General features: G+C 37.1%; 3 protein-coding genes across 4 annotated transcripts; 2 read left to right on the plus strand and 1 right to left on the minus strand.

Annotated features, from left to right (window-relative positions):
- The first annotated feature begins 1,122 nt into the window (after window positions 1–1,122).
- On the plus strand, window positions 1,123–7,773 carry LOC129876050 (CDPK-related kinase 1-like). Its single transcript, XM_055951341.1, has 11 exons — window positions 1,123–2,233; window positions 3,248–3,378; window positions 3,612–3,653; window positions 3,733–3,841; window positions 5,213–5,291; window positions 5,376–5,672; window positions 5,900–6,012; window positions 6,226–6,333; window positions 6,448–6,510; window positions 6,635–6,802; window positions 7,237–7,773. Exons 1-11 carry the CDS (start codon window positions 1,757–1,759, stop codon window positions 7,372–7,374), a joined length of 1,725 nt encoding a protein of 574 aa, XP_055807316.1. The 5' UTR covers window positions 1,123–1,756; the 3' UTR covers window positions 7,375–7,773.
- A 1,472-nt stretch (window positions 7,774–9,245) lies between these two features.
- Window positions 9,246–14,048, plus strand: LOC129877540 (uncharacterized). The gene is made up of 6 exons (XM_055953058.1): window positions 9,246–9,584; window positions 10,692–10,784; window positions 11,199–11,432; window positions 11,906–12,008; window positions 12,381–12,610; window positions 13,544–14,048. The coding sequence occupies exons 1-6, from the start codon at window positions 9,265–9,267 to the stop codon at window positions 13,764–13,766; spliced, it is 1,203 nt and encodes a 400-aa protein (XP_055809033.1). The 5' UTR covers window positions 9,246–9,264; the 3' UTR covers window positions 13,767–14,048.
- Window positions 14,049–14,684: 636 nt separating this feature from the next.
- LOC129877606 (F-box protein At2g26850-like) lies at window positions 14,685–17,566 on the minus strand. 2 transcript variants are annotated; one of them, XM_055953131.1, is made up of 5 exons: window positions 16,489–17,566; window positions 16,212–16,291; window positions 15,868–16,040; window positions 15,686–15,760; window positions 14,685–15,210 (listed from the first exon to the last, which is right to left on the minus strand). In XM_055953131.1, exons 1-5 carry the CDS (start codon window positions 17,131–17,133, stop codon window positions 15,023–15,025), a joined length of 1,161 nt encoding a protein of 386 aa, XP_055809106.1. In that variant the 5' UTR covers window positions 17,134–17,566; the 3' UTR covers window positions 14,685–15,022. The 2 variants fall into 2 exon arrangements, with proteins under 2 accessions (XP_055809106.1, XP_055809105.1); XM_055953130.1 differs by having other exon boundaries at window positions 16,212–16,297; window positions 16,489–17,565.
- Between the last annotated feature and the right edge of the window lie 8,899 nt (window positions 17,567–26,465).

A 26,465-nucleotide genomic window follows, 5' to 3' on the forward strand; every position in this document is an offset into this window, starting at 1 on the left:
TTAGCATCGAATAGTATGGTCTAGTAGTCAATAATTAAGGTAGATGCAAAATTTGGAGACGGGTTCAAATCTTCATCAAAGATTCAAGAAACTAACAAACTAATCATATGTCTAAGCCTTAATGGCAGAATTGAATTACTCGATATCTATACTCTTAGAAAATACCTCGTAGTGTAGCTAAATACGCACAAATTAGTTCGAACATTACTGTTATAATATAATATATTATGAGAAAAATGTTGGGATTTCTATTGACAAATAAAAAGTTCACAAAGTGGTAATTTTAGAGCAAATGTTCATGCTACAAATTATTTTATTTTTTCTCTTTTAAGAAGTCAAGAATTATGCAGTTCTATTGTTTGTGAAAAGAGAAATAAGATAATGCAATAAATACAACAATTTTTCAAAGTTAGATCAAAATCAAAAGCCAAATAATAGCAGTCAAACCTCAAAACTTTACAGACAATATTGGTTAGCATAGTTGTTCACAAATGTTCACATACATAAGAAAACACAAATGCTTCTCTCTCTTACTCCCTCTCTCTCTAATGACAGGCTGGAAGGATCCAAACCCCCAAACCCCACTTAAATTATTAACAATTAATAATATTTTCATTCAAAGCAAATGAAAAAATAAATTAAAAACACAATACATAAACATACACTCAAATTTGATCTCGTTCGACAAGTGAACACTCTAACTTGATTTCAACTAATTGACAACTAAACACTCTAACTTATTTCTATTGTGTCTGATGGACATCCGATACTTATTATCTCTAGATAAGTATTTCATAAGTTGGATCGTAAAACTTATACAATAGAGATGAATTAACTGACAATTGAGCACTCCAATTTGTCTCTACTGTATTTTGTAAACACCTGATACTTATAGGTCTAAATAATTATTATGTAAGTTGAATTGTTTAGCTTATTCAATAAATATAAATTAAAGTGTCTAAATATACATATTCAAAATCAAAAATATTAACTTATCAGTTGAACCCAAGTTTGAATGTCCATGTATTATGTTATTAAAAAAACATTTACAATGTTATAAGAAAAATAAAGGAAAAAACAATATAAAGAAAAAGTTGGGAAATCAGATAAGTAAAGGAGGTTTAGCTTCTTTCTTTTTCCCCCTCTTCACCTTTCTTTTCTTCCTGCTATTGCTTAAGCATCTTTTTTTCTCACTTTTTGCTCTTCTTATCATTCATGTTCACTCTTTGGTAAAAAAAAATATATATTATATTTTTTCCTTGCTTTACTTAGATTCCATACTTCCCACTACCTCCCTATATTTCTTTACATTTCTTCAGCTGAAACCTGTTAGTAAAATCTTTGATTCTTGATAGTTGTTGTTGTTGCGTATCTGGCATTGATCATTTGATCACAAAGTCTAATTCCTTTTTCTTGGGATTTGCTCTTTTTCCCAGAAATTGTCTTGGACCATAAATACCTTAGCTTAATTCTTTGTTGATCCCTTCTTGGTTCTGCTGTTTCAAGCTTAAAAATCCCATCTTTTCTTCTTTTGCAGTTCCAAGATTGTAACTTTCTTTCTTCTTCAGCTGTTTGGGTTTCTGGGAGTTCCTCTTTTTCTTGTAATTCTGTTTCTTGAGAATTTACTCTTGTTTCTCTTTCCCTTTGTAATGGTCTAATTCTCTGTGTTTTCCTCTTGGTAAAAAAGTTCTTAACTTTACTGTTCTTTTCTTTTGATTATTTGATTTTCTGTGCTGAAAATTGGGCTCTTGATTCCATGGGACTTTGTCATGGAAAACCCATTCAATCCCCACAAAACCTTTCTGAAAATCCCATAATTCCCATTGATAATGACCAAGAATTGAATTCCCACACTGGGAAAACACCAAAATTTCCTTTTTACAGTCCAAGTCCTCTGCCTAGTGGATTCAAGAACTCCCCTGCTAATTCTAGTGTGACTTCAACACCTTTGAGATTTCTCAAACGTGTACCACCATCACCAGCTAAGCATATTAGGGCATTACTTGCTAGAAGGCATGGCTCAATTAAACCTAATGAAGCTACAATTCCAGAAGGGAGTGAATGTGATATTGGATTGGATAAGATTTTTGGATACTCAAAGAATTTTGATAGCCACTATGAGCTTGGAGAAGAAGTGGGAAGAGGACATTTTGGTTATACTTCTGCAGCTAAGGGGAAAAAAGGAAGTTTGAAGGGGCATGATGTAGCTGTAAAAGTTATCCCAAAATCAAAGGTTTGCCTTTTATGTTGTTTCCCAAATTTTCTATTTTTTAAAACTTGGTGGTAGGGGAAGGTGTGGAATCAGATAGCCAACCAACTAAGCTACTAAAATTTTCCCGTTGTTTCCCAATTAGTATGTCTTAAGATGAATTTTAATTCTATATGAGCTGTTAAAAAAGGTAACGGTTTTGTTTTTATATGTGGTTTGGATGCTGAATCTTGTTGAATTCTTCATTTGTCATTGGTGATGATTGTAGTTTCACCTGGTTGAGATGTCCTTTTATTCTGTAGTACTTTGAGGTGCAAAGTGTTTTGGTGACTTAGAATGAGGTGATGACTGCAGTCTTTCTGCAGAAATATAGTGGATGTTCTCATTTTTCCAACAAGTTTTGGTTCCAGAAATAGTTGATAAGGATGGTGTGAAGATATGACGCTTGGGCTAACTCAATCCCAAAGTTAGCTCATGAGGGATGGAAGGCCCCCAAGTCTATATAAGCAGACCACCCGCCGATGTGGGACTCTAACCGACTCTAACATCCCCCTTCACGCTCAGGCCCAATTGGGGCATGGATCGGGAGCCCAAAGCCCCAAACAGAGATGCGCCTAACTCAATCCGAAAAGTTAGCTTCTGTGGGGAGGATTTTTCAAGTCCATATGAGTAGACCATCTGTCCATTCCCCACACGATGTGAGATTCTAACCGAATCTAACAGATGGCAAGTGGGCTAGATAGATTTATTGGAAGTTTCAGCATCAGGTTTATGAGAAATTGACCTTGGCCAAAGTGAAACTTACTTTGGATTTTATGTGGACAGTCCTGAACATTTGATATTGTATTTTGTGTCATGTGGTTTGGTACCTATCAAAAAAGGGAAGGTTGACTTACAGCTTGATGCGGTTTCAAATCACTTTAATCATTTCTTGTCAACTGTATTTACTTGATTTTATCCTGTTATTTGCATTCTGAGAGCAGTATCACCTGATTGTATTATTTCTTTCGTTTAATGAGACTGAGGAATCTTTTGCAGATGACTACAGCAATTGCAATTGAGGATGTAAGGAGAGAAGTCAAAATATTGCGTGCTTTAACAGGACATAGGAATCTGGTTCAATTCTATGATGCCTATGAGGACGAGGAAAATGTTTATATAGTCATGGAGTAAGTTGAAATAGTCAATCTTAATGCTCTTTACTTGATTTTTCAGGCTAAATTGTCAATAGTAATTCTTCAGCATTCTGACATAAAAGAATTTGTTTTATTTTGGTCTACGTCCTTCCAAATGTTTGCATTGGCTTGTCATGTTATCATAGGAGAAATCTATTTTAGTTTATCATTTTGTTTTTTATATTTTCTGCATTTGTGGGTACTTATCTTTGTGAGATCTTCTTCAGGTTATGTAAAGGAGGAGAATTGCTGGACCGGATACTTGCAAGGTGGGTACTTAAAATATTTTCAGCTTAGCATGTTCGTTATTCTCCTATGTGAACCTCCTGACTCGAGTTTCTTTTGAAGGGGTGGGAAATACTCAGAAGACGATGCCAAAGCCGTCATGGTGCAGCTTCTAAGCGTGGTCTCGTACTGTCATCTTCAAGGAGTTGTTCATCGTGACCTAAAGCCTGAGGTAATGGATTCTTTTTTAATTCCTTATTACATATAACACTCAAATATTTGTTTGCAATGACCACTCTACTTATGTTAAGAATTTCTGTTTCTAGAAGCAGATTACTCACTTAAATGGCTAAGCCACCTAGCAAGTAATTGTTGAACTATACATTTACAAATAAATGAGCAAGAAGATGTCCTACTACCAAAAAGCTCGGCAATTTTAATATCTGTTGATAACACGTATTCATTATTTTCAAGATTCTTGAGGGGGGGAAACTTAAATGGGGAAAATATTTCTAAGGATTTTTTTTATTAAATAGTTGAATTTCCATATTCAGGGAGAGGGGGGGGGGGGAGGGGGGATTGTGGTTTCTGTTTTAGCTCCAGTAACTATTCTTACGTGTATCCTTACAAATTGGTTGAAGCATTAAGAAATGCATGGTACAACCAATATGGCAATATACGAAAACTTGTGTAGAATTGCTTCACTACTGTAATCGGATATCTTATTGGAAAAGATTCTTATATTAGTATGGCTTCTTTGTATACTTGGAATGGAAACATATCAGAAGACTAGTGACTGTGTTTGGAAAATTGTTTAGGAATTTGTTGATAAATTTTCTCGAATGAACCTAAAGAATAGAGTCAAGTTTACTAGTTTGCACAAATTTTGTTGATTGACATTAAGTGCATGAATGCAAGCACAACAGCATGATTAATAACCTCTAGTATTAAAATAAAACAATCAAAACATCATCATCATAGTAGTTATATGACTATCAACTTAATAACTGATATATTAATCATGTGCAACGAGTTTACACTAGATGAAGTGAGTATTTGATGAAGTAAGAAACTCCCACATCGGTGAAAGGGGTCATGAGCCTCCTTATAGCATTTGGGGTGTGAGTTAGGCCCAAAACCTAATTTGACATGGTATCGGAGCCGGACCTGATGTGGCCTCCCAAGAAACCGGGCAATTTCGGGGGTGGAAATACTCCCGGTCTATAGATGTCACGCACCGGACCGGATAGTGGAATTCCGGATAAAAGAATGTCCGGATCCAGGCGTGTGAGAGCAGGGGTGCTGATAACCCAATTATAATTTTGTATAAGCCCCTGTAAAGTATTGAGAGAGTAAAATCAGCTCAACCAAATCAAAATGCTTTGGGAGGTTTGTCTATCGGACAGACCACTGAAGAAATTAGTTATGCTCTGCATGTTTTCTTACTGTATCTAACGGAAATTTCCAGGGTTTCTTCTAATCCCACCATATATGTGAAACAAATGTAGTGTCATTTCTTTCCTCCCTCACTCTTTCGTATGCTCCTTTATTTCTTTGGTTTCCTAGCTCATTATATTGACACTTGTTCTTGTGTTCTATTCAGAACTTCCTTTTTGTTTCTAAGGATGAGAACTCTCCTTTAAAGGCCATTGACTTTGGTCTTTCTGATTACGTAAAACCAGGTAAAAGTTAATGCATACAACATTTATCATTTCTTATTCTGTGCTTGTAGCATGCCATAGTTTGACCAACGGAAATATTTGCAGATGAAAGGCTTAATGATATTGTTGGAAGTGCATACTATGTTGCACCTGAGGTTTTGCATAGATCTTATGGAACAGAAGCCGACATGTGGAGTATTGGTGTAATTGCCTATATTCTTCTTTGTGGAAGCAGACCTTTCTGGGCGCGTACAGAGTCCGGTATATTTAGGGCCATCCTGAAAACTGATCCAAACTTTGACGAAGCCCCTTGGCCCTCTTTGTCTTCTGATGCAGTAGACTTTGTAAAAAGATTGCTGAATAAGGATTATCGCAAAAGGCTAACTGCAGCTCAGGCTCTCAGTAAGTAGACCTTACAATTTTGGAGTAAGGATATACCAGTTTCAAGTTCCTTAACATCCTTGTGAGTGGTATCTCGAGCAGAACTCGTCATCACCATATATGAATCCACCTAATGACTTCCTGATTTAACCATATTACCTATGTTGTTTCATATTTATGTTTCTTATCTGCAGTATCAGACTTTGGCAGCATTATAGATTTCTTAACCTGTTTCATTTCTTGTGCAGGTCATCCTTGGTTGGCTGGTCATCATGATGTGAAGATTCCTTTGGATATGATAGTATATAAGCTTGTAAAAGCTTATGTATATTCTTCTTCTCTTAGAAAAACTGCTTTAAGGGTATGTATATCTGTTCTTGTGGAACTTACTTCTAAGTTCAGCAGTCATATAATTTAGCCAAAAAATTCTAATATTAGCACCTCTGTAAGTAGTGCCATATAGTCGCATAATCTTGGAGCAATATGGCGAATGAAATTATTTTGACTTCTAAAGAAGATGTTAGCCCCTAGATTTGTTAGCTGTATGATTTATCGCTTGCTGCTACTGTAACAGGCTCTTGCTAAGACATTGACTATACCACAATTAGCTTATCTTCGTGATCAGTTTACACTATTAGGGTCAAGCAAAAGTGGACTTGTAGCTCTACCAAATTTCAAAATGGTAAGCTCTCTATCCTCAATCATCATTTTTTCCAGAAAAATAAAAAGAAACTAAAGAGATTGTGCATTTTGTTTCTCAGTATACTGTTTCTAATTGAGTTAAATGATTTGGCAGGCTGTGATGAAGAACTCCACTGATGCAATGAAGGATTCAAGGGTTTTTGACTTTGTCAATACGGTAAGCTCAAGAAGCTCCTTAGATTCTATCTTGTTGAATGGTGAACTTCATGCTTACAATTCTAGTGTAGACATATTGAAGCGATGACAAATTTTATTGATTGACTTTTTCATGTCCTGTGCAGGTGAGTTCTCTTCAATATAGAAAATTGGATTTTGAAGAATTCTGTGCTGCTTCGATAAGTGTACATCAGCTTGAGGGAATGGAAAGCTGGGAGCAACATGCTCGTCGTGGCTATGAGTTCTTTGAAAAGGAGGGGAACAGACCTATTATGATAGAGGAACTTGCCTCGGTACACTCTCCTTCCTCCCCCCTTCTCTCATCGTGATGCTAATAGTAGTACTATAAATATGATGGGCAAGTATCTGAATTTTATGTTCATTAATAAGACTTAATTCATAAAGGGTAGAGTAATAACTTCCTACATGCATTATTGTTATTTGCTTATGACATCTTCAATTAAGAAAGAACAAGTCGACATGTACATAGTGGTACAAAATTTACCTTTTGGTGTCAAAGCTATGAATTGTTTTCGACTTCTTAAGTAAATGTTCTATTACAAAGCTTGAGCTTTTCAGAAATAAGTTAGAAGTATGATTTGCCAAGTATGGTGGTGCCACAACGACTAAACTTGCCTAAAATCATTTCTTGAACTTCTTGGTTGACTAGTTTTTGTGATTCTCAGCTTCAAGCTTACTAATTTTCCTATCTGGTTTATTTAAACAGGAGCTCGGGCTTAGTCCTTCTGTCCCTGTTCATGTAGTTCTGCAGGACTGGATTAGACACTCTGATGGGAAGCTCAGTTTCTTGGGATTTGTCCGGCTTCTACATGGAGTTTCTTCGCGCACATTTCAAAAAGCTTAAAGAGTATAACCTATCTTAATGGACTTCCCAATACTTCATCTAGCTTTCAGACTATTCATCACTCGAAGAATCAAAGTCTTGTTGCTTGATCAAATGATCCGTTGAAGGCGGAAACAGCTAGTTTATAACGAAGCTACAGATCCTATCTGAAAATACATGGCATTAGCAGCAGCATATTTGGTGTCTATCTTATTTTGTCATGTAATTCTTGTATTCTTCAAATGTTGGATCACATTCCACTTTAAGAGGATTGTACAGATGAGGATAATCAGGAAAAAAAAAATGTAAGTAGTTGGTCAGAAAAGACAGATGAAAGCTGAGATGAGTTCTTATGGCTTCTTGGTGTAACCTGTTTAACATTTTGCGTAGCATAATAAATTCTCTTTATTGTGTCTGTAACCTTAGATCCTTAATATATCGTACGCAAAATTTTGCACGAGCAGTGTCGGTCTATTGTCATAATTCTGCTTACATCCTTAACATATTGTACGTAGAGTTTTGCATGAGCAGTGTCGATCTATTGTCACAATTTTGTTTGTTAAGTGGGTTTGGATTTGGAGTATGGTGACTTTATGGCCTCACTTATTGTTCTTCATTGATATATGGTGACTTTATGGCCTCACTTATTGTTCTTCATTGATATCTATACACACTTTGCCTACTATAATGTTCCAAATCTATCTACTTCCATTGCTATTTGTAACAAATTGAGACAGACTGTTTATTTGTTGTCAAACTTATCGAAGAGGAGGATACATTGTCATTCTCTTGGGATCATTATTGAAGATCGTCGATATTTGCTCAAAGTGAATAACATCACTATCACACATATCTTATCACACGTATCGGGAAGGATGCAAATAAATGTGCAATTTTTTTGGTAAAGGAAGGCCATGAACATGCAATAGATGTTTACACTATATCAATGAAGTTAATCCTATCTATTACAAATACATATCATTTGACCATGATTTGGAGATAAATATATGTATAAAAGATAAATATCTTATATTTATTGATTTGATGTAAACACTGATGCAGATTGAATTTTATCGAAGAACCAAATGCTTTTGATCTTTAATCTTTTGTTAGTTTTAAATGAAAAACATGTTGTCTAGCAGTTGGGAGTTTTAAGAATTAGGCAAATGCCCTACCAGCATAATTTACCCATAGATGTTATGATTATGAATTATTATTTTCCATAGTAATTAGGAGGGCCACTAATGAGCTGGTTTAAACGGATATTGATTGTTTCCCTTTAATTAATACTCAGTGAAATGATTTAAATGGCCAAAGTTGTATGATCCCATTTTCCTTTTTACAACTCGTTTGCCTATAGTTTCGGTTGTTTGATGTTCGGTATCCACATTAAAGCTTAATTAATTTGAGTACATATCATGTAGAGTCTATTCGAGGAAAGAACTCCCGAACAATGATATTTTCATATCCAAAACTCAAAATCGAGACCTTTAATTAAGGAAAAAACAACCTCATATGTCGCACCACATTTTTTGGTGTTGTTTGAATGATTGTTACCTATTATATTAGATCATATTGTTACTTTAAAAATTATTTTTTTAATTGTATGATATTGTCAAATTCATTACTATGTAACAACGGAATTGCCGTTTTGTCATATGATCGATTTTGTGTGAGAAACAATACATTCAACTCAAACATTATATTCATCAAAACAATACCATACATTATGAAAATGTTATCTAACAACCATCCATCCAAAAAGTTGTTACAAGGGACTAATTTGAACTAAAGCAGAAACATTAAGTACTAAATTGAAACATTTAAAAACTTGAAGGTACCAAAGTGAGTGTTCATCCAGATCTTCTTATTTCCTTGCTTCTACTCTGTAATTCAAGAATCAGAAAAAACATGGCGATCCAAAAAACCCACAAGGGGAAAACAAAAGCAAGATCTCCAACTCTCATACTCACAGTTTCTGTTGCAGCCATAACTTTGTTATACATAGCTTCACCATTGTTTTCCCCAAATGGGTTCTCTTTTTCTACTTCCATTACCTCAAAAAAATCAGTCTTTTCTAAGAATCGTAGACAACATAATGGGCCTCATAAGTATCTTTATTGGGGAAATAGAATTGATTGCCCAGGAAAACATTGTGATACTTGTGCGGGTTTGGGTCATCAAGAATCAAGCCTTAGGTGTGCTCTTGAAGAAGCTATGATTCTTCAGAGGTAAAATTTATGGGTTTCTTGAAATTTCAGTTTTATTTTATCTAGTATGAGGATGATATGAAATGAGCTTCAATGAAAGAAGTGGGATTCATATAGCCGACCCCAAATTGTTTGAGACTGAAGTGAAGTTGTTGTTGTTGTTTTGTTGCAATATAAGTTGAAAAGTTTGAATCTTTTCTATGTTGAGGTGGGTTTTACTTGCTGGGAATGTTTTTCTCTTGATTGCTAAAAAAAAAGACAAGTTTTTGGTTATATTTTTCCTTTAGCTTGGCTTTACTTATAGTTTGAACATCACATCACATGAATCAAGCATCTGATGATTGAAGCATTTTAAAAGAATTGCTGCTTTTTTGACCTGGGAGTGTGCTAATAGCATTTGTTGATTGAGGCAATTTACAATAATACAGTTTGATGATTGTTGCAATTTGCTATGTGGTTTGTTTTCGAGAGATTCAGTTCTTGTGAACTTCTCTATAATAAGGGTCAGTTTAGTTCCTCTGTTAGAGGGATGCTAAAACTTCAGAATGTTTTGCTAGAACGAAGTCTGCATCTTTTGGATTAGTCAGCTGTTTCAATGAGTGATTTTGATCTTTGGATTAAATTTCACAACAGCAGCAGCTAATACGTTAGGAACTATACTATTCTTCTTTCTTGACAACTGTGGTGTCCTGAGCAGCTTGCGCACCTCGACTAATTCCCTGGGGCACTTGCTACTTCCCACCAATGCATGTACTGGGTAACTCTAGCCACCAAGGCGTGGACAGACTCTTTGTTAGCTACTATTCTTCTTGTGTTTATGTTGATGAAAGAAAATTTGATCCATTCATAGATGGCCATCCTAGGATCGTCTGTGCTAAGCTTATGGGCATAACCGCATAAGACTTGACATGCATGCAGCAATTAGTATTATATTACAGTTGATTTGGATAACCACATATCTCTTTGCACTATTCCATGTTTGTGTTGCTTACAGACACAAGCCAGACATTTGGTTATGGCTAGAAAACAATGCATTTTAAGATGTGTTTTAACAGTCCGAGCATTTTTTCTTCTGAAAGATATATTTGAAGTTCTCCTTATCTAATAATAGGCTACTGCCTGTTGCAGAACATTTGTTATGCCTTCGAGGATGTGTATCAATCCGATCCACAACAAGAAAGGGATTCTTCATGGGTCCAGCAGTTCAGCTTCTGAGGAAAGGTGAATTTTCTGTATTAGTGGCATGTTGCAGTTCATTGATTAGGTTGCATCCATTTCTGAGGCAAGGTGGAGTTCATTAAATTGTTGCATCCAACTCTGTGTAAAATGTACGCATGAGAAAATTGATAAAATGTCTTATAAATTATCTAAAATTATACGTTGATGAATTTAATAAAACTGCAGAATATACATGTGATAAATCATAGTCGTGCATGGCCCTATTCAGTAATTAGAGTTTAAATATTATTGTTTCAGTTGTGCCTAAGCTACAAAGAACTAGACTCTGTCTGCTGATGTGATATGCCTTCGACAAGCATTTGAATGCTACTTTTATCTGTTTCTGGATTACCTGGTAAAATAAATTGCTTAACAATATTAACTAACTGACTTCCTATGTGTCCATCTAATTGTCAGGTGGGCAGATAGTTCTTGTGCTACGGATTCTTTGTATGATCTGGACCTCATCTCTGACACTGTACCTGTAATTTTAGACAATTCTGAAATGTGGCATCATGTCCTGGCAACAAGCATGAAGTTAGGTTCTAGAGGGGTTGCCCACGTTGAAGGAGTTAGCAAGACTGATCTCAAAGAAAAAAGTTTGTACTCAAACATTTTGCTTATCAATCGAACTGCAAGCCCGCTTTCTTGGTAAACATCCTCTCTCTCTCTCAAGTTGCCCCACTTCAAGTGATAAGACACTGTGATGGCCGATGCACGAGCTTATCTTTTCTTTTTTCTATTTTTCTTTTCTAGTGGAAGGATAGTATCCTCCTAGCATTTGGAACCATCCATCCCATTCCGTCAATGAATTTAATTCCATCGTTTTTCCTGATTGCAAAACCTGTATTTAATCTGTCCGGGAAAACAGAAGAAAATATACTATGCCAGGATTAGTTCACGGCTGCTTAAAAGTCGGATTGGTTTGTTATTTAATTTGGTTTGTATCCTTTATAAACCCGTTTGACGTTAGGTACTCTTTCATGTGCAAACTTTCATTTGCTAGGAGAAAATGGAGCTTGTAGTAGGGGATGATTTGCTTATATTTTTCTGACTTTTAGTATTAGACCTACTTTAGAGTTCTAATAGATTTACTGTTTATATTCATCATGGTAATCATTCAGGTTTGCAGAATGCAAGGATAGAAAAAATCACAGCTCCATTCTTCTGCCATATTCATTTCTTCCTTCAATGGCTGCCGAAAAACTACGATATGCAGCAGAAGAAGTTAGTTAACTGCATGCCCTTTAACTACTTAAATTTACTTTGGCTCTATCATCTATGTGTGAAAATGAAATCCTTTAGCACTGTTTTCTCATAGAAGTAGAACTAGATTGCTGTCACATCTTTGACTTGTTTTCTCTATATGTTGGGTCCACCGGATTGATGATCAAACATCATATCTTGAACCTTTTTTGGTTTTAGAACAACAAATGCATATTATAGTTTTTTTCTCTATTAGCTTCCTTATATAATATGCTTGTAAGTTTTCCTTTGTTGCATGAGTGGCTGTGAAAGTTTACCGCCTTAATAGTTACCATTATCAAAAAAAAGTTTACCGCCGTAATATGTTTTGATGGATTCTATCATTTTCTATAGATCAAGAAGCTGCTTGGTGATTATGATGCTATGCATGTTCGAAGAGGTGATGTTCTGAAGACAAGGAAGGACAGGTTTGGGGTTGAACGAAGTTTGCACCCTCATTTGGACAGGGATACACGTGCAGAGTTTATTCTATGCAGAATAGCAAAATGGGTCCCACCTGGGCGAACCCTTTTTATTGCTTCTAATGAGAGGACATCAGGTTACTTTTCTCCTCTGGCTGTGAGGTTAGTGATCTTTCAACTCTTTTTGAATTTTCCTGTCCTCCACTTGATCTTTGCATGCTATACAAGAGTAATATGCACTGTTTCTTTTGGTTGCTTGAAGCTTTATAACACTTATTTCCTTATGGTCTTCCTAAAACTAATTAGCTTTGGTACACTAGTACCTACAATGTCCACTGTCTTTTCTTTGTAAACATGTAGGTGGCAAGTATGTAAGGACTTCAAAGTTTAATATAATGTTTCTGAGAGACTGTCAGATTTCTATGTGAAAAACTTTGTATCAATTAACTAGATCTTTTCGATTACATCTTCAGCAATAGCCTGATTAAATTGAAGTTGAGGAGAAGAAGAGGCAGACTTGGATCTCGATGTCATAAGGGAGATATGAGAGTGTGGGGTGGATTGGAAAATGGGTTGGAGAAAATCCAATCACTTTTGTACCTGGATCTACTTTATTCCCTTGTCTCGTTTGAGAAATAGAGCATCCAGACCATTTGGATCTGGCTTTCTTGATAGAGGGCAGGGTAGAGTATGGCTGGTAAAAACAATTGGGTCATAGGCTGGTTCTGCTGTGTCATCTGATTTAGGGAATTTGTCTCAGATTAGCATACTTGACCTGGCCTGTATACCTTTACTTAACAACAATGCTTCAGTCCCAAGCAAGTAGGATTCGGCTATAAGAATCGTCACTTCTCATGTTGCTCCATTTAAGCCCGTGTTCAGTTCAGTATTTTATATCTGCTTATAAATCTCTAGCACGCCTATACCTTTACTTAAAAAGGAAACATCTGCTTTACTTGTAAGGACCAGACAAGAGCAAGTTCCTGGATAAACGATTACTGTTGGCCGTAATAGGAAAAAATTCATTTGATCATCTTCTGGAAGACCATAACTATTGCCTGCTATAATATTTGTTCTTATACCTACTATTTGCAGGTACAAACTGGCCTATTCCTCGAATTATAGCAGCATTTTGGATCCATTGATTGAAAACAATTACGAGCTCTTCATGGTAGAGAGGCTTATTTTGATGGGAGCAAAAACATTTATCAAAACAATGAAAGAGGATGATACTGATCTCAGCCTCAGCGATGATCCTAAAAAGAATACGAAGAAATGGGAAGTACCTGTTTATACAAGAGACAATGAAGAATGTTAGCTCTCGGATGCTTGACCGGATTCTTGATGAAGAATACTGGCTATTTTGTTCTTCTCTGTAAAGCAAAATCTCATGGTTTCCTTTGTGAATGTAAGAGTTGTGAGCTATTAGTTGAGAAAATAGCCTGTTTCTACATGTTGTATGTATATTATGATATGGGCTTCAATGGGACATGGAGTCTAGTTGAAGACGTGCAATGTTGATTGGGTCATTCTTTGTTAATTTCATGAAAATAGTGCTGCCTGATCAAGAAATGTTAAATTTTATTGATAATTTGATATATTTAGGGTGTGTTTCGTAGGAAGGAAAATGTTTTCCACTGAAAATGTTTTTCTAAAAAATAAGTATTTTCTTATTTACTTATTTCTTGGCGTCAATTAGGAGAAAATATTGGCAATTAGGTATAATCTAGGCAAATACTATGACCTTGGACCCATGTCCCGACCTAACGTTGGATCCAACTCCCAACCTGACATTGACCCTTGACTTGACCTCAAACCAACTGGGACATGACCTTCACCTGACTAGAGACCCAACCCCCAGTTGAGATCCGACACCAGCCTGTAACTTGATCGAGTTTCAGATTGGGGTTTGGGTCATAGATTTGGTTCTATGTCGATTCAAGGTTCAGTCCTGTATCAGTTCAATGTCTGGTCTCAAGTCAGGATCAAGGATTGAGTCATGGGTTAGAATCGGATTTTGGGTCAGATGTGTCAGATTTATAGAATCTTTTGCTCTAGACAACTCCTCATCCTTGAAGAATCACATGAAAGTCACTAAAATACTTAAAAACAGTTATCACAACACAAATATTGATACCATATTGAAGTTTCATCTTTGACAAGTTGGAAATGAAGAAGAAAATAAAAGGACAAAAGTATCTCTATATATACCCTTAAATAAAGTGGAAAACAGATATAATAAAGAAGCTTTATTTTCATCTTAATTAACAACTAAAGTTTTTATTATGCATAGAAAACATATTCTTACAAGCCCTTTTTTTTGTGCTTTATGCATCCGGTGTCCAGAACTCACTAGCCTGATTAATCCGAATTTAACAACCCGTAAAGTCTACCAAAAGGGGAAGCAGTTTTACCAAGAGTTTCTCCATTCCAAGGCTCTATCAGCCTCTTTCAATCTTATATGTACATGCATCTGAACACACCAGAGCAAAAATTCTAAAACCTAGTTGTGCTCTATCGATAAGTTGCTTTCTATTTACACTGAGAACAGCTTAAATGTTTTTTGTTTGTGTGCTATTCCAAAGTGCTGTTAGGCCAGAGTCTATTCCACAATGATATCTCTTTTTCACTATAAAGCTTTCTGATTCCTCCATAGAAGCCATCTGCTTCATTGCCAACTTCTCTGTGATCCTTTCTGTTTATCACTGTTTGCCTCCACCTCGAGCCCGGGGTATACTGTTTGAACTCCAATAGCACTGTCTCTGCGATTATAACTAGTCGTGAGGATAGTAATCATGAAATTTCCATTCAATGTACGTACTTGTTGAAGACATAATTAAGTAAATAAAAGTGTGATTTCTCTAACGATTTTAAGCTTTTAGATGAGATAACACACTTCAACAGTACTTAAGTGGTGAAATAAAAATCCATAATGTCTTCACAAACAATACAACATGAATGCATGACATGTTACTTAATGTTTTGATAAGCAACTAAGAATCAAACACGATTTTCGAGTATTCACGCTTACCTGTTTTACTCTAATCATGCATAGTATGACAAAAAAAAAAAGAATGAACCAGAGATGCAATCTCTCTTTTATAGTTCAAAGCAAGTTGTATTAGAGCTATATATCATGGAAGACCAAAAACTACACCTTACTTTTACCCCTACATTTGAATTTTTCGCCTTCCCTTTTGGGACTCGACAAGTATATTTCAAAGTTATATAACTTACCACTGGCATGACAATGGCAATTCAACTTGCTGCCACTACAAGATTCCAAGTGTCCAACAACTCCATACCACCAACCTGCAGAACAAAGATCAGGATTTTTCGAGTATATTCAATGCTAATAAAATGAACACCAAAGTCATGGAATCAAGGAAGTCTCTTTGCTTTTGGACAAAAGCACACACCATATGGGAATTCTTTGCTTTTTCTCCACTGAATCTCAATGTGATCATCAGGTTTTAGATCATTTAAGCAATCTGACACATCAAGAACATAAGGAGGAGTATCAACTGTTGGTGCTCTTAGTCTATTCCATTCTATATCTTCCTCTATTATTCGCCTCCCGTATGATGGATACCTGCAAAATTTGTTCATTCACATTTAGGCAAAAGGGCAAAAAGAGAAGAAAAAAAATCTTGAACACATCTAGCTATATTCGGCTGATGTATAACATACAGTGTATAACTCCGTGCATACGGGCTAGGAAAAGTAAACAGTAAATCTGTCCGGCTGTACGTGTAAATATTACCTTGCACTGAAAGCATTTGTGCTACAATCATAGCTAACTTCAGCATCATAGCAAGATAACATAAAACCAACATATCCATTCTGTACCTTCAAAAGAAAAAGCATAATCTATCAACATTTAGTTCAAGAGCTGCTTAAAGAATCCTGTTTTATCAACAACAACAAAAAAAGACAGGTAACAACCAAATGCAAGTTATCTGCTACAAGTAAATTTACTCTCGCATTATGGAGATTCCGTATACTGTCAGTGTATAAAAGTTAAACTCGTCTGTCGTTACCTCGCGATTAAAAACCTGAGCCGGGAACCAAAACTTGCCAGTCTCAAGGGAAAGGTACCAATCCATAATTGAGCTCATTGTTGATGAATTTCCAACCTTGCTGTTATCTTCATTTCCTTTTGATCTGTTCCATAAAAGTTTCCTAATCTTTAAAAAATTCCCAAAAAGATTTCTTTTTTTTCTTGAATTCTCCAAAAGGGAAGCTTTATTTCTTGAAGCAATGTAGCATTGCCATTCTTTAGTAGCAGCAGAACCAATCAAATCACCCCATTTTCCCTTCATATGTTTCTCCCACAAATGATCACTTGTGCATTTTTCTCTCAAAGAACTACAAACTGCAGCCATTTTACAAAGACCATTTGGTGGAAGCCTCTCAAAAATACATTCCAATGTCAAATCAGGCAAATCCAATAAAGAAATTTCCTCTTCTTTCTCCACAACATTCTCTAGTTTTGACTTAACAAGATTTTTCATAAGTGGCAAATTCAAGAAACTAATAGCATTTCTACCTTTACTAAACCATAAAGCTAAGAACTTTACAAGTTCTTCACTAAACCACTGATTTGAGAAAGCTCCCATTGGCTTGAGAAGTGACTTAGAAATCAGTAAGATGAAAGAAAAACAAGAAATCAAGAAAAACAGCATTGCATTCAAAGAAAAAAGATTGTTTTTTTAAACTAAGCTAAGATAATTCAAGAAACTAGTTTATATATATAGTGAAAAGGGTAAAAAGAAAAGTGCTTAGATTGTGAAAATTTTGGCTGAGTTTTCAAATGGGGTTGTAGCCAAAACAAAGGGGGGCATAGATAGATATACCACACAAGACAAGCTTTAAATGTTGAAACTCACAAAACCACAAAAATAACAGATGAAAACAACCAACAATAAAGAAGTTGCTTCTTAAATGTTTTGGTATCCAACTACAGTGAATTGTACACCAGAAATAAGAGGGGAACAAAACTTGGATGATTTGATCACTAAACAAAAGGAATAAAAGTTTAGCAAGAAAACTCCCCTTAAAAAACTCAGATTTTATGAACTTTGGTAATACCAATCTTGATTTTTCCTCAAGCGACAATGAAAGACAAATAACACTTCTTTTTTTAATATCTATTTCATATATATAATAAGACCACTTTTCCAAGAAACCAAAAGTACCTAAAATGGTTCAAAAAATTGACTAAATTTATTATAAAAACATTGGAAGATAGTTAAAGATGAGGGTGAATACAAAGTAGATCCTCAATTTCATCCAAGAATTTGGCAGGACTAAGAATATTGTTTCCTATTTAAACTTGTATTCATGAAAATCGTGAATTTTCAGGTTCAAATTTCAGTTTATACAAAAATATCAGGAGATTTATTTTTATCTATCAAAGTCACTGTGAATAGAGTTACTTCATATCTATGTTAGTGTAAGATAATAAAATTAGTCAATGTATGTATAAACTGATCCAAACACTATAATTATATTTTAAAAATTGTATATATTAACTTGACTCTGTCAATAAGTAATGTGGGGAAGACTTTAAAGTAATAAAAAACTACAGTAGCAGAAATTAAAAAAAGTAGGTGTCACAGTTCACCTAGTGATTAACCATATAGTTATTAGACATCATAGAAAAGGTAGGTGACAGTTGCCTAACTTCTACTGATCTACAACTATATGGACCACCAACACACCATGTGGAACTTAAAATCATTTGGCAGCAGAATCGAAATTTTTAATTAAAATATTAAGGCGATTTAATAGTATATATAACATAAAATAAATCATATTTATATCGTATAATTTTTTAATAAAAAAATGTTAATTGACACTCCTTATGCCCCCTACAATATGAAAAAAGAAATTTATTCTAAATAGTAGTCATTTTGACAAATTAAGATATTTTAAAGTTTAGAAAAATAAAAAATTGTTACAATGATTATGCAGATATTCTTATAATTAAGACAATTAGTATGTTTAGCAAAAATAAAATAAAATACAAATAATATTAACAAGCTACTATGTTATTTAATGTTTGAAGACTTTCACATCATAAGTGGACAAGTTTTGATGTGGTTCACTAATCCAAGAAGCAACATTGAAGCTTCTTTTATTTTCCATTTTCTATATTCTTTTCTCAACTTAATTTAATGTCGTCATAATTTGGTGTGATTTATTGCCATAAAATTTGAATGAAAAACGACTACGTATAGTTAATGCATGCTAAGGATTTATTTTTCGAGCTACCTTTTTAGGTTTAATGAGACGTTATCTATTATTGTAAGTCAATTTAACCTGCAAAAATTCTCTAATTTGTCGGTGCACAAAAACATATACTCTATTATACATTAAAGGAAATAAATGAAGTTTCCTATTCATTGTTTTAATGATCTGCAGAAAAATGAAACAAAAGACAGATTTGATTGACTAAAACGATAGAAACCAAGAAAATTCGACCCGGACCCACGGTATTTAAAAAATCTGTGGGCAAATACATATGAAAAACTGGCAAAATCGCCTAATTCCTGTTGCGTCGCACATAAAATTTCCCTAAACCTTTCTAAAGCACCGCCGGGACTATTAGAGTCGTTCCCCAGGCCGTTACGAATGCTACTATTGAAGAATCCAAGAAAATTCAATCCGGACCCCCGACACCTAAAAGATCTGTGGGTTAACACACACGAAAAACTGACAAATTCACCTAATTCCTCTCTAAAGCACCGTCGGGGATACTAGAGTAGTTCCCCAGATCGTTACGAACGCTACTATGGAAGAATCCAAGAAAATTTAATCCAGACCCTCGGCACCTAAAAGTTGTGTGGGCTAACATACACGAAAAACTGACAAATTCACCTAATTCCTGTTGCGTCGCTAATAAAATGCTTCTAAACATCTCTAAAGCACCGCTGGGGCTATTGGAGTCGTTCCTCAGGTCGTTACGGACGCTACGATGGAAGAATACAAGAAAATTTATCCCGAACCCACGACACCTAAAAAATCTGTGGGCTAACACACACAAAAAACTTGCAAAATCGCCTAATTTCTGTTGCGCCGCCAAAAAAATGCTCTTAAACCACTCTAAAGCGCCATCGGGGATATTGGAGTCGTTCCCCAGGTCATTAAGGACACCACTATGGAAGAATCCAAGAAAATTCAGCCCGGACCCCCGGCACATAAAAAATCTATGGGTTAACACACACGAAAAACTGGCAAAATTGCCTAATTCCTGTTGCGTTGCACATAAAATTCCCCTAAATCTCTCTAAAGCACCGCCGGGGCTGTTGGAGTCGTTCCCCAGGTCGTTGCAGACGCTACTATGGAAGAATCCAAGAAAATTCAAACTGGACCCCCGGCACCTAAAAATTCTGTGGGCTAACACACACGAAAAACTGGTAAAATTATGTGCGATGCAACATGAATTAGGCTATTTTGTCAGTTTTTGTGTTTAAAAGCCCACAGAATTTTTAGTTCCGAGAGTTCGGGTTGAATTTTCTTGGATTCTTCCTTAGTAGCGTCCGTAACGACCTAGGGAACGACTCCTGTATCCCCAACGGTGCTTTAGAGAGGTTTAGGGGAATTTTATTGACGATGCAACAGAAATTAGACGATTTTGTAAGTTTTTCTTGTGTGTTAACCCACAGATTTTTTAGGTGTCGGGGGTTTGGGTTGAATTTTCTTGGATTTTTCAATAATAGCGTCCTTAACGACTTGGGGAACAACTCCAGTATCCCTAGCAGCGCTTTAGAGGGGTTTAGGGTAATTTTATTTGCGACGCAACAGAAATTAGGAAATTTTGCCAATTTTTCGTGTGTGTTAGCCCATGGATTTTTTAGGTGCCGGGGGTACGGGTCGAATTTTCTTAGAATCTTTCATAGTAGCGTCTGTAACGATCTGGGAAACGACTCTAGTATCACCGGCGGTGCTTTAGAGAGCTTTAGGGGAATTTTATTGGCGACGCAACAGGAATTAATCGACTTTGCCAGTATTTCGTATGTGTTAGTCCACGGATATTTTAGGTGTCAGGGGTCCGGATAGAATTTTTTTGGATTCTTCCATAGTAGCGTCCTTAACAACCTGCGGAACGACTCCAGTAGCCCCGACGATGCTTTAGAGAGTTTTAGGAGTATTTTATTAGCGACGCCACAAGAATTAGGTGATTTTGCCAGATTTTCGTGTGTGTTAGCCCACAGAATTTTTAGGTGCTGGGTGTCCAGGTCAAATTTTCTTGAATTCTTCATAGTAGCATCCGTAACGACCTGGGAAACGGCTGCAGTAGCCCCTATGGTGCTTTAGAGAGGTTTAGAAGCATTTTATTAGCGATGCAATAGGAATTAGGCGATTTTGCTAGTTTTTCGTGTGTGTTAGCCTATAAATTTCGTAGGTGCCGAGAGTTCGGGTTAAATTCTTTTGGATTCTTTCATAGTAGCATCAATAACGACCTGGGTAACGACTTCAGTATCCCCGATGATGCTTTAGAGGGGTTTAGGGAATTTTATCGGCGATGCAATAGGAATTAGGCAATTTTGTCAGTTTTTTGTGTATGTTAGCCCATAAAATATTTTGGTGCCGGTGGTCCGGGCTGAATTTTATTGGATTATTCCATAGTAACGTCCTTAACGAGTAGTGAATGACTTTAGTATCCCCGATGGCGCTTTAGAGGATTTAGGTGCATTTTATTGATGGCGTAACAGAAATTAGGCGATTTTGTCAGTTTTTCGTGTAAGTTAGCCCACAAAATTTTTAGGTGCCGGGGGTCCGATTGAATTTTCTAGGATTCTTTCATAATAGCGTCCGTACCGACCTAGGGAACGACTCTAGTATCCCCGTCGGTGCTTTAGAGAGGTTTAGGGGAATTTTATTGGTGACGCAACAGGAATTAGGCGACTTTGCCAGTTTTTCATGTGTGTTAGCCCACAGATTTTTTAGATGCTGGGGGGTTCAGATTGAATTTTCTTGGATTCTTCAATAGTAGCATCCTTAACGACCTGGGGAACAACTCCAGTATCCCTGGCGGTGCTTTAGAGGGATTTATGAGCATTTTATTGGCGGCGCAATAGGAATTAAGCGATTTCGCCAATTTTTCATGTGTGTTTCCCCACAAATTTTTTAGGTGCCGAGGGTCCGGGTTGAATTTTTTTGTATTCTTCCATAGTAGCGTCCTTAACGACTTGGAGAACGACTCCAGTATCTACGACGGTGCTTTAGAGGGGTTTAGGGGAATTTTATTAGCGACGCAACAGGAATTAGGCTATTTTGCCAGTTTTTCGTGTGTGATAGCCCACAAAATTTTTGGGTGCCGAGGATTCGAGTTGAATTTTCTTGGATTCTTCAATAATAACGTCTGTAACGACCTAGTGAACGACTCCAGTAGCCGCAGCGGTGCTTTATAGAGGTTTAGAAGCATTTTATTGGCGACGCAACAAATATTAGGCAACTTTGCTAGTTTTTCGTGTGTGTTAGCCCACAAATTTTTTATGTGCCGGGGGTCCGGGTTGAATTTTCTTGGATTCTTCCATACTAGCGTCCTTAACGACCTGGGGAATGACTCCAGCATCCCGGGCAGCGCTGTAGAGGGGTTTAGGGGAATTTTATTGGCGACGCAACAGGAATTTGGAGATTTTGCCAGTTTATTCGTGTGTGTTAGCCCACAAATTTTTTAGATGCCGGGGTCCGGGTTGAATATTCTTGGATTCTGCCATAGTAGCGTCTGTAACGACTTGGGGAACGACTCTAGTATCACTGGCGGTGCTTTAGAGGGGTTTAGAAGCATTTTATTTGTGATGCAATAGAAATTAGTCGATTTTGCCACTTTTTCGTGTGTTAGCCTACAAATTTTTTAGGTGCCGGGGATCCGGGTTAATTTTTTTTGGATTCTATCATATTATCATTCGTAACGACCTAGGGAACGACTCCACTATCTTCGACGGTGCTTTAGAGTGGTTTAGGAGAATTTTATTGGCGACGCAACAGGAATTAGGCGTCTTTGCCAGTGTTTCATGTGTGTTAGCCCACAAATTTTAAGGTGCCGGAGGTCCGAGTTGAATTTTCTTGGAATCTTCATAGTAGTATTCTTAACAACCTGGGGAACGACTCTAGTATCCCCGGCTACCCTTTAGAGGGGCTTAGGGAAATTTTATTGGCGACGCAACAGGAATTAAGCGATTTTGCCAGTTTTTCGTGTGTGTTAGCCTACAGAATTTTTAGGTGCCGGGGGTTCGGATTAAATTTTCTTGGATTCTTCCATTGTAGCATCCGTAACGACCCGGGGAACGACTCTAGTGCTCCGACAGTGCTTTAGATAGGTTTAGGATCATTTTATTAGCAACGCAACAAATATTAGGCGATTTTGCTAGTTTTTCGTGTGCGTTAGCCCACAGATTTCTTAGGTGCAGGTATTCGGGTTAAATTTGCTTAGATTCTTCCATAGTAGTGTTCGTAATGACCTGAGTAATGAATCCAGTATCCCTGGCGACGCTTTAGAGGGATTTAGGGGAATTTTATTAGCGGCGCAACAGGAATTAGGCAATTTTGCCAGTTTTTCGTGTGTGTTAGCCCATAGATTTTTTAGGTGCCGGAGGTCCGGGTTGAGTTTTCTTGAATTTTTCCATAGTAGCATACGTAATGACCTGGAGAACAACTCTAGTTTCCCTAGCGGCGCTTTAGAGGGGTTTCAGAGCATTTTATTCACGGTGCAACACAAATTAGGTGATTTAGCAAATTTTTCGTGTGTGCTAGCCTACGAAATTTTTAGGTGCTGGGGGTCCGGGTCGAATTTTCTTGGATTCTTCCATAGTAACATCCGCAAAAATCTGGAGAACGACTCCAGTAGCCTCGACAATATTTTAGACGGGTTTAGAAGCATTTTATTAGTGACGTAATGGGAATTAGGCGATTTTGCTAGTTTTTCGTGTGTTAGCCCACAGATTTTATAGGTGTCGGGGGTCCGAGTCGAATTTTATTGTATTCTTCCATAGTAGCGTACGTAACGACCTGGGAAGGACTCCAGTAGACTCAGCAGTACTTTAGAGAGGTTTAGGTGAATTTTATTGGCGACGGAATAGGAATTAGGCGATTTTGCCTGTTTTTCGTGTGTATTAGCCCACAGATTATTTAGGTACCGGGGGTCTGGATTGAATTTTCTTGTATTCTTCCATAGTTGCATCCGTAATGATCTAGGGAACGACTCTAGTAGCCCGACGACGCTTTAGAGGGATTTAGGAGCATTTTATTAGAGATGCAATTGGAATTAGGCGATTTTACCAACTTTTCGTGTGTGTTAGCCCACAGATTTTTTAGGTGCTTGGGGTACGAATCAAATTTTCTTGGATTTTTTTTTTCATAGTAGCGTACGTAACGACCTAAGAAACGACATAGTCTCCCCAATGGTGCTTTAGAGGGGTTTAAGAGCATTTTATTTGCGACGCAACATGAATTAGGCAATTTTGCTAGTTTTTCGTGTGTGTTAGCCTACGAATTTTTTAGGTGCCGGGGTCCAGGTCGAATTTTCTTAGATTCTTCCATAGTAGCGTCTGTAATGACCTGGGGAACGAATCTAGTATTCCTGGCGGTGCTTTAGAGAGGTTTAGGGAAATTTTATTTGTGACGCAACAACAATTAGGCGACTTTGCCAATTTTTCGTGTATGTTAGCTCACTGATTTTTTAGGTGCCGGGGCTTCGGGTTGAATTTTCTTTGACTCTTCCATAGTAACATCTATCATGACCTGCGAAATGACTCCAGTATCTCCAGCGGTGCTTTAGAGGGGTTTAGGGGAATTTTATTTGCAAGGCAACAAGAATTAGATGATTTTGCCAGTTTTTTGTATGTGTTAGCATACGAATTTTTTAGGTGTCGGGGTCCAGGTTGAATTTTCTTAGATTTTTCCATAGTAGAATCTGTAACGACCTGGGGAACGACTCTAGTATCCCTGCTGGTGCTTTAGGCAATTTTACTAGTTTTTCATGTGTGTTAGCCCACAGAATTTTTAGGTGCCGGGGGTCTGGGTCGAATTTTCTTGGATTCTTTCATAGTAGCGTCTGTAACAACCTATGAAATGACTCCAGTAGCCCCGACGATGCTTTAGACGGGTTTAGAAGCATTTTATTAGCGACGCAACAGAAATTAGGCAATTTTGCCAATTTTTCATGTATGTTAGCACACAGAATTTTTAGGTACCGTGGGTTCGGGGTTAATTTTCTTGAATTCTTCTATAGTAGCGTCCATAATGACCTGGGTAATTACTCTTGTATCCTCGATGGTGCTTTAGAGGAGTTTAGGGGAATTTTATTGTCGACGCAATAGGTATTAGGCGATTTTGCCAATTTTTCGTGTATATTAGCCACAGATTTTTTAGGTGTCGGGGGTCCAGATCGAAGTTTCTTGGAATCTTCCATAAAAACGTCCGTAATGACCTAGGGAACGACTCTAGTAGTCCCGGCGATGCTTTAGAGGGGTTTAGGATCATTTTATTGGCGACGCAATAGGAATTAGGCAATTTTGTCAGCTTTTCGTGTGTGTTAGCCTATGGATTTTTTAGATGCCTGGTGTCCAGATTGAATTTTCTTTGATTCTTCCATAGTAGCCTTCTTAACGATTTGGGGAAGGACTCTTATATCCCCATCGGTGCTTTAGAGGGGTTTAGAAGCATTTTAATTGCGGCGCAAAAGGAATTAGGCGATGTTTCCGGTTTTTCATGTATGTTAGCCTATAGATTTTTTAGATGTCGGGGCTCCGGGTCGAATTTTCTTGGATTCCTCCATAGTAGCATCCGTCACGACATTGGGAACGACTCTAGTAGCCTCGACTGTGCTTTAGAGAGGTTGAGGAGCATTTTATTGGCGACGCAATAGAAATTAGTCGATTTTGCCAGTTTTTCGTGTGTGTTAGCCCATGCATTTTTTAGGCGCCAGGGGTCAGGTTTGAATTTTCTTGGATTATTCTACAGAAGTGTCCGTAACGACCTGGGGAATGACTCTAGTAGCTCCGGTGGCGCTTTATAGGGGTTTAGGATTATTTTATTGGCGATGCAATAGGAATTAGGCAATTTTGCTAGTTTTTCGTGTGTGTTATCCCACAGATTTTTTAGGTGCCGGAGGTTCGAGTCCAAAATTCTTAGATTCTTCTATAGTAGCGTCTGTAACCACCAAGAGAACGACTCCAGTATCCCCGCGGTGCTTTAGAGGGGTTTAAGAACATTTTATTGGCGACACAATAGGAATTAGGCAATTTTGTCAGTTTTTCGTGTGTGTTCGCCCATCGATTTTTTAGGTGCCGAGGGTCCGGGTTGAATTTTCTTGGATTCGTCCATAGTAGCATCCGTAACAAAATGGGGAAGGACTCCAGTAGCCCTGGTGGCGCTTTAGAGGGGTTTAGGAGCATTTTATTGTTGACGAAATAGGAATTAGGCGATTCTACCTGTTTTTCGTGTGTTTTAGCCCACGGTTATTTTAAGTGCCGGAGGTCCAAGTCGAATTTTCTTGGATTCTTCCATAGTATCGTATGTAACGACCTGAGGAATGACTCCAGTAGCCCCGACGGCGCTTTAGAGGGGTTAAGGATCAGTTTATTGGCGATGCAATAGGAATTAGGCAATTTTTATAATTTTTCATGTTTGTTAGCTCATGGATTTTTTAGGTGCCAGGGGTCCGTGCCGAATCTTTTTGGAATCTTCCATAATAGCATTCATAACAACCTAGGGAATGACTCCAGTAGCTCCGACGGCGCATTTGAGGGGTTTAGGATCATTTTATTGAAAACGAAATAGGAATTAGGCGATTTTGCCAATTTTTCGTATTTTAGCCCACATATTTTTTGGGTGCCAATGACTTCAGTTGCCCCGGCGGTGCTTTAGAGGGATTTATGAGCATTTTATTGGCGACGCAATAGGAATTATGCGATTTTTGCCACTTTTTCGTATTTGTTAGCCTACGGAGTTTTTAGGTGACGAGGGTCCGGGTCAAATTTTCTTGGATTATTCCATTGTAGCATCC

This window comes from Solanum dulcamara, chromosome 12 (genome assembly GCF_947179165.1).
Source record: "Solanum dulcamara chromosome 12, daSolDulc1.2, whole genome shotgun sequence".
Taxonomy (NCBI): Eukaryota; Viridiplantae; Streptophyta; class Magnoliopsida; order Solanales; family Solanaceae; genus Solanum; species Solanum dulcamara.